Below are 8,309 nucleotides of genomic sequence, written 5' to 3'. Positions count from 1 at the left end.
TCATGTTCAAATCCTGGACCCAGTGGCTTGACAATCACACCCTGCACATGTGTGTGCATGCCCAGAATCCCAAGAGGAGAATCAGAGAATCTGTTTCTCTCTTCTCCAGCGAGTGCACACACACTATGGTAAAAATCAAAACCAAAACCAAAACAAAAAAAAAAGGAAAAATTATGTCTAAAATAACAGTAATTTTCATTCTCCATTAAGAATTTTCGGGATCAGCAGTGAGTGTAATGGTTATGTCGCTGGACTCCCATGTAGTCGACCGTGGTTTGAGTCCCAGAGTTGACCATGGTTCGAGTCCCGGACCTGGTGGCTTAAAGCTCACGCTGGGCGCGTGTGTGTGCGTGCCCAAGATCCCCAGAAGAGAATGGAGAAGAAAGGATTGCAGCATGGCCATCTCCCCTCGGGAGTGATTTCTCACTTTCTCTCTGTCTCTGTATTGCGAGTGTACGCGCCCTATAACAAAAACCTCTCCAAAAAAAAGAAAAGAATTTTCTATGGGCTGGCGGGCGGCATGGTGGTTAAGGTGCTGGACTCCCACATGATCAACCACAGTTCAAGTTCCAGATCTGGCAGCTTGTTTTCTCACTTTACCTCTCTCTCTTTTTCTGGTCAAATTAAAAAAATAATAATAATGAATTAAATTAAATTCTTTTTTTTTTCTTTCTTTTTTTTTTTTTTTTAAGGAGAGATTTTTGCTATAGGGCATGTGTGCTCACTGGAGAAACAGAGAGGCAGAAAGTGAGAAATCATCCTCCAGGTTGCATAATCATGCCATAATCCCTTCTCCATTCTCCTCTTGGGAGTTTGGGCATGTATGCACATGTGCCCAGCATGTTTTAAGCCTCAGTACTTGAACTGCAGCTGACTACATAGGAGTCCAGCAATGTAACCATTATGTCACCAGCTGGTTCCTAAATGAAATTCTTTAAAAAAAAAAAAAAAGTTCCATGACACAGGCAAAAAATTGAAACTAGTTTACAGAACTCATTCAGGAATATCTTGTTTAGAACTGCATCAGAGATGTCCATTATTTAGTATATCTAAGAGTTACTAGATGACTACTAATGTATTTAAATCTTTAGAACACCACTTTGATATAGATACATACATTAAACAATTTATTGAAAGTCAGCAGGTAAGTGGTAGGGCAGTCTGGCTCCAGGGTGACCACTTTAAATACGACATCATGAACTGCTGCTCAGCTCCAAGGCAATCTCACTGTAAGTTAATTGGTGCTAGGCAGTAAGGATACAAACATAAATACTTGGAAAGGTTATTTCAGTGAAATGAATCTTTTTTAGCATATTGAGAGGGTGAACTTGTTCAACTTTTAAATTGGTATTATAATCCACGTAAAAATAATTTATATTAAAAAGTGTTTGACATTATATTGCGTACCAATGTGATTGTGTAAGTTTAGAAAATGTTAAGCTAAATGAAAGTACCTCAATGAATTAATGGAAAGTAATTTCTAATTAAAAGATATTTTATTAATACTATGGTTCTGTATTCAGGTATATGTTTGTCACTCTTCTTTAAGTCTCTGGACTCATCTAAAAGGAAACCCCCAGGAGGCCTTCAATATTTGGAGACTGGGGTCCAAGGCAGTGCGGTGACCCAAGGGAAGGAGAAGCCAGGGCTTGAGCCTTTGCCACCCTGCTGCGCCTGCGGCCTCTCCCAATTCAGTGGCTCTCTTCAAGCCCATAACCTTAAGAGATGAGACCTGCTAATTTGGCTGCGAGAGCTAGTTCCCCAGTCAGTACAGAGAACTTTTTTTTTTTTTTTGAGAGATTTTCACTGTAGGGCGCGTTCGCTCGCCAGACAGACAGAGACATAGAGACAGAAAGCGAGAAATCACCCCCCAGGGGGGATGGTCACGCCGCAATCCCTTCTCCTCCATTCTCCTCTCGGGATCTTGGGCACGCACGCACACGCGCCCGGCGTGAGTTTTAAGCCACCGGGTCCGGGACACGAACCACGGTCGACTACGTGGGAGTCCAGCGACATAGCCATTACGCTAACTGCTGGTTCCCAGTACAGAGAACTTTTAAACCCAGTCTGTCACTCTACCTTCAGAATCTCCTCTGTATAAATTTGTCTGGAAACCAGTATAATCTGCTCTAGTTCAGACAGTGCAGATGGCCAGCTATCAACAAGGGCACTTGTGTAAAGACGCAACATACTCTATTGGGCAGGCAGAATTCAGCAGACAGGCTGTGATTTCCCATGACGAGCAGTGACGCTCACAGGCACAGGTTCTAGAGCCCTGCCAGGCTAGGATGCGGTTATCACATGAGAAAACCAACCCAGGGAGCACAGCGACAGGGCGCGACCTCAGTGGCTAGGGACACCTCTTCCCTGAGCAGGGTATCTCTCATGTATTTTTTTGTCTGTTTCCAGCCACCTCTCTCTATTAAGAATTTATTTTCCTGTGAATAAGCATGGAGGACAAAACGACAAAACGCCGGTAACACTCATGAAAACACTTTAGCGCGCCGGAATGAAGAACGCGCTGCTCCTGGGCTTTCATATAAGCGGCTATGCAAATGAAGACTAGAAGTTTGCTCTTTTGATTGGACATAGCGGGAGGAGGCGGTCCCTCTACTACGGCGCTCGTTGGACGAGTAACCTGCTTGTCACTGGCCTCCGGAGTCGAGGATGTTACGGCGCCCAATGAGAAGGCGCAGCCGAGGGGCCCCAAAGAGTTTGTGGAGGCAGTTCCGGTGTGGGACGCTGCGTTTCGGTCGCTCTTTTCCGAGGCTGGAGTTTTAGCAGCAAGTGAACATGTCTGGTCGCGGAAAGCAGGGCGGCAAAGTGAGGGCCAAGGCCAAGTCCCGGTCCTCCCGCGCAGGCCTGCAGTTCCCGGTGGGCCGAGTGCACAGACTGCTGCGGAAGGGGAACTACGCGGAGCGAGTGGGCGCCGGGGCGCCGGTGTACCTGGCGGCGGTGTTGGAGTACCTGACCGCAGAGATCCTGGAGTTGGCTGGCAACGCTGCGCGGGACAACAAGAAGACCAGGATAATCCCTCGCCATCTGCAGCTCGCCATCCGCAACGACGAGGAGCTAAACAAGCTGCTGGGGAAAGTGACCATCGCTCAGGGCGGCGTCCTGCCCAACATCCAGGCCGTGCTGCTTCCGAAGAAGACGGAGAGTCAGAAGGCGAAGAGCAAGTGACCCTGACCTCGCCACAGGGACGCTGGCTTCCCAGGCAAAGGCCCCGTTCGTAACCGTCCCGCTGTCTTTTCGAAAGTGCTGGATGCCGTGGAGGGCTAGCGGGGAGGCGGACGGCCAGGGGCTGGCCAGGCCGCGAGCCAATAAAGTTGTTAAAACCATATAGTCGAGAGAGCTGTGTAGTGGGGGACCTCCCGGAAAACCGAGGCGGGGAGGTGGGCACAGGGAGACCTCTGGCACTGGGGGACCTGAGCTTCCGGACTGTTTTGTTCGTGGGTTGTCTTCTAAGTGTGGGAGGATGAACAAGACCAGGAGAGACGCGGTGTCCTGGAGGTAGGCAGAGTTGGGGTCTCCCCTTGCTCGCTTTAGGGCACAGGAGAGACAGAGTGGGTGCATTATGGCCTCCTCTGAAATTATGTTTACTTGCTCTTCCCAGGCCTTGCTCTCCTGTCCAGTTCGTGGGCGGTCAGGACTGGGTTCCAGGAGGAAAACCATCTGGCTGAGCTGGTCTGGGACAGGAAGTTACTATTCAGAGTGGAATAACTTTCTCTTTAAAGGGTGTCCCTGATGGCTCGGTATCAATTTAAGAGATGCACTTTAGTAGCAGTTGTGTTTTCCTGTTTGGATGTATCAGATATCTTTATGTCCACATTTCTTTAAAATGTAGGGAACATCCAGAAATACATGCAATACAGAAGCATGAGTCACGAGGGTGGAAATCCATTCCCTAACACGTTGCATAACCTTGTAGTGCTGCAGTCAGGAGTTACATATGCTTACCACTTTTAAAGTGACTTTGTCAAATTTCTAGCTTCATAATGGTTTTGTCTTCATTATATTGTACTCCTTTGGAAATCCTTTTGACTTTTTTTTTTAACAACCAGGAAAAGAAAAAAGATACCTTGCCTTTAGGGGTTATTCTTACTGAACAACTCAACAGGTAACCTGGCTTGAGTTCCTTGTGTTCTGCCAAGAGTCTGAGTAATGACCTCATTCCAATAATTCCCACAGGAGTTGTGTGGCTTCATGGCACAATATTTCTTAAGTATATGGGGAAAGGTAAGGCCAAGTGCTGTTTAAAAGGTATGGGGGGGAAACCTATTCCAGATCAGGAGTCCACTTTTCAAAGCTCAGCATTAGTAATTCTATTCTGCCTTTGGTTGATTCTTCCTTGCGTCTGACCTCTTCATTAGGGCCCACAAAAAGACCTATTTGTAGGACCAGCAGTTGGCATAATGGCTATGTCGCTCAACTCCGTCGAGTTCCGGACCCAGTGGCTTAAACTCACGCTGGGTGCGTGTGTGTGCCTGTGTGCCCACGATCCCCAGAGGCGAATGGAGGAGACGGGATTGTGGTGTGGCCATCCCCCCTGGGGTGATTTCTCACTTTCTGTCTCTCTGTCGCTCTGTCTTTCTGGCGAGCGCATGCGCCCTATAGCAAAAAACCTCTCAAAAAAAAAGAAAAATCTGTTTCCTGTCTTTGGATTCATCTTTTCTCTGAGTCAGAGTCAAAGCCTTCTTGAAAAAATGACAGGGGATTTGTCTTCATCCTTACTAGTGGCTGGCCCACTTTCCCATGGGGACCTTATTTCCTCCTGGTTATTTATTGAACACATGTCTCTGTGTGCTCTGTACTGAGGGGCGTATACCTATGAATGAAGCCAACCAGGTTTCAACTAGCAGGGCTCTGTTTTTGTTTGTTTCTCGGTTCCCGAAGATAGGACAAGGGACAACTAAGTTCTATTAGAGATCAGCTTCCATTAGTACTTGTGTCTCTACTGTTTGTGGAATGAATGGTGAGATTATCTTCTCCCTGTGAGGAGCACACACTTCTGTTAGGAGGTGGATTATTGTCTTTCTAGTTCCTGAGAAGAGACCCAACAATGCAACGGACAGGTTTCAGGATGTCCAGTTATTTATTTTACCGTGCTACTTTCCATTGAGAAGTTTTCTTATATGTGAACTAGTCATAACACCTGTTTTAGACGTAGAAATTACTCACTTTCTATGTGCCACCTAGTAGACAATCAATTTAAAAAAGTACTGTCTCCTACAGTGATAATAGGCTTACACTTACAGGTTAAATTACAGGCTGAGTTTTTTTTTTTTTAAATATCCAATTGTTAGAGTTAATTCCCAGTGTTACCACTTGGGGGCGGTGGTACAAAACAGTTTATACATTTATACTCTACACAGGCACACAAATGAAGGGTCCTCAGAAAGTTCAAGGAAAATATGTATTATAAAAAAGCTGCACATGGGTTTCAAAGTTTCTTGCATCAAAATAAACTTAAATTCTGTTTTTTTCCCACACACTTTTGAAGTCTCAAGTATATTTGTATGCATACATATGTGTTTGTATATCAAGTATTTGTTTTAACATTTGAATCTTAATTTCCTGACGATATGAGTTGTCTGAGAGAGTATTACCAAAATGTGAAATAAGAACCAGGGCCATCAAGATGGTTTTAAGAAAACAGAACAAAACACTTGTCTTTCCTTCTGAGGATCCACGGGAGTCTAACCCTGTTTGTTACCTGAAGAGCAAGAGGCAGACTACAAGAACTGCCTCCACCCCTACCTCTCTGCCACTGCCTCAAATACTTCTACCTCCACGTTCAATTAGCTTCTCGCTGATTGAGAGGTTATTTTTCCCTGAATAATTTATTGGCAGTTAAAAATGTACACCTCTGGGGACCAGCAAGTGGCATGTTGGTTAAGGTGCTGGACACTCCCACATGGCCTACCATGGTTTGACTCTCAGACCTGATGGCTTGCTTTTTCACCCCCCCCCCATCTCTCTCTGGTCAAATGAAAATAAATGAATTAGTTAAGTAAATACATAAATAATTCTTTTTAAGAAAAAGAGTATACCTCCAAAATCCATTCAACCTGTGATCCCTGACAACCAGTAGTTCTTGCTAACATGTAACTTAATTTTTTAAAAGAATTATTGATTTAATTTTACTTATTTTTAAAGTTTTGCTATAGGGCACATTGTGCTCACCAGAGAGAGACAGAGAAAGAGAAAGGGAAAGTGAAAAAGCAAGCTACCAGGTCTGGGACTCGAACCATGGTCGACTACATGGGAGTCCAGTGCCTTAACCACCATGCTACCTCATGGTGCCTGTATAAATTTAGAAGGCCAACATTTTTTTAAGCAGGAGACCCTATGGAAAAAGAGGACAAAAATTGGTGGGAACTGAATTCTGTTTTTTGTTGTTATTAAAGAATTATTTAATTTTAGTGTTATTTTTTAAATTTGCTACAGGGCACATGCACTTACCAGAGAGAGACAGAGAGAGAGGGAAAGTGAGAAAGCAAGCCAACAGGTGTGGGACTCACACCGTGGACAGCCTATGAGAGCCCAGTGCCTGGACCACCATGCCACCTGCTGGCTGCTGAGTTCTGTTCTGTTCTTTTGTAAAGAATTTTTTTTATCCAACTTTGTTTATTTATTTATTCATCCTAATTTGACCAGAGAGGGACAGAGTGAATGAGTGAGAGATCGAGAGAGAGATAAAGTGAGAAAGCAAGCTGCCGGGTCTGAGACTCAAACCATGGTCAGCCATGGGGGAGTCCAGTGCCCTTAACCACCGCGCCAGCCCCTGAATTCTGGTTTTTAACAGATTTGTAATCAATAGTTTTATTTACATGCACGCATATACATTTCCTGCAGAGATAAACAATGTAGGGTGGCAGGCTATGACTTGTTTTTCTTGCAGGGCCACTTTTGTCTTTGTGTCTCTGAGAACTAGTCTGCTTAGTTCATCTGCCTGGAGTCGAAAGGTTTAGTTCGCCTAGTATATAGTCAGTGATGATGACAAATTCAGTGGCTGTTTAGTAATGAACAGAAGAGAGAGTAATCAATGGTTAAAGATTGTGAACCTGGATTTGAATGTTTTGTCTCCGAAGATAACCTGGCTTGGGAATCAGTAGCTTGTTAGTGTACCCACGCAGATGAAAAATGAAACATGTCCGTTCAACAGTTTATTGAACAGTACTATGTGTTATTCCTATGATTGGTGACTACCTGGCAAGACACTGTCTATTGTGGAACTCACACATAAGAAGATACTATGACAAATCACTTGTTAGAAAGGGAGATGCTCAGGTTATGGGAACAAGGGTTCTTAAGTCCCTCAGCTGGATAGGAACACTGGCCTGTGGGGAGATTAACACCCGAGATAGGCCTCGATGTGAGTTAGCCTGAGGGGCAGCATGCACGAAGGCATGGGGGCCAAAAAACCACTGGCAGCTGGATTCCATGCTGAATCTAGGAAGAATAATTTGGGAGTCATGACTAAAAATGGCCTGACTGAATAAAATTATCCAGGGAAAATGTATCGATGTATAGTCAAATACATAGAAAATAGCCACAGCCTATAGTGGGTGGGGGAACCTATGAGATTTAATCAATCAGAAGAGGAAGAGGAGCCACTATGGAGATGAAAGGAAAGTGGCCATGAAAGTGTCTCATGACAGAGAATTTTTTACACAATTTGGATCACTGCATCCCTTGATACCCCCTAGTTTGCATAAACTTGGTCATAGAGCCAGAAAATAGTCCTGAAAAGTTACTACTTTTTTTTTTTTTTTGGAGAGGTTTTTGCTTTAGGGTGCGTGTGCTCCCCAGACAGACAGAGAGAGACAGAGAGACAGAAAGTGAGAAATCACCCCCCAGGGGGGATGGCCACGCCGCAATCTCTTCTCCTCCATTCTCCTCTCGGGATCTTGGGCACGCACGCACATGCGCCCGGCGTGAGTTTAAGCCACCGGGTCCAGGACTCGAACCGTGGTCGACTATGTGGGAGTCCAGTGACATAGCCATTACACTAACTGCTGGTCCCTGAATAAAACATTTTTAAAAAAGTTATCTTTGGCCGGCTCTGTGACCTGGCGATTAAGGTAGTCGAATCCTATATGGTCAACCCTGTAGTTTAAGTCTTGGAGCTGGTGACTTGAAATTCATTCTGGGTGTGTGTGCCACGATCCTGAAAGGAGGGAGAGATGGAGGAGAAGGGATTGTGGAGTGACTGTCCCCCATGGGGGATGAGATACTTTCTCCTCTGTCTCTCTGGCTGGTACACATGCCTTCTGGTCAAAAAAAAAAAAAAAAAAAAAAAAAAA

At 44.9% G+C, this 8,309-nt stretch overlaps 1 protein-coding gene across 1 annotated transcript; it reads left to right on the top strand.

Moving 5' to 3' along the window:
- The first annotated feature begins 2,689 nt into the window (after window positions 1–2,689).
- H2AJ (H2A.J histone) lies at window positions 2,690–3,343 on the top strand. The gene has a single exon (XM_006169962.3). The coding sequence runs from the start codon at window positions 2,794–2,796 to the stop codon at window positions 3,181–3,183; it is 390 nt and encodes a 129-aa protein (XP_006170024.1). The 5' UTR covers window positions 2,690–2,793; the 3' UTR covers window positions 3,184–3,343.
- The last annotated feature ends 4,966 nt before the right edge of the window (window positions 3,344–8,309 follow it).

The sequence above is a fragment of the Tupaia chinensis genome, unplaced genomic scaffold (genome assembly GCF_000334495.1).
Source record: "Tupaia chinensis unplaced genomic scaffold, TupChi_1.0 Scaffold147869_1, whole genome shotgun sequence".
Classification (NCBI taxonomy): domain Eukaryota; kingdom Metazoa; phylum Chordata; class Mammalia; order Scandentia; family Tupaiidae; genus Tupaia; species Tupaia belangeri.
The sequence above is the reverse complement of the archived record's forward strand: the minus strand, read 5'-3'. Positions and strand labels throughout refer to the sequence as shown.

Bases quoted from the DNA above. Each gene is read 5' to 3' on its own strand.
- H2AJ (XM_006169962.3), top strand. From the start codon at position 2,794: ATGTCTGGTCGCGGAAAGCAGGGCGGCAAAGTGAGGGCCAAGGCCAAG.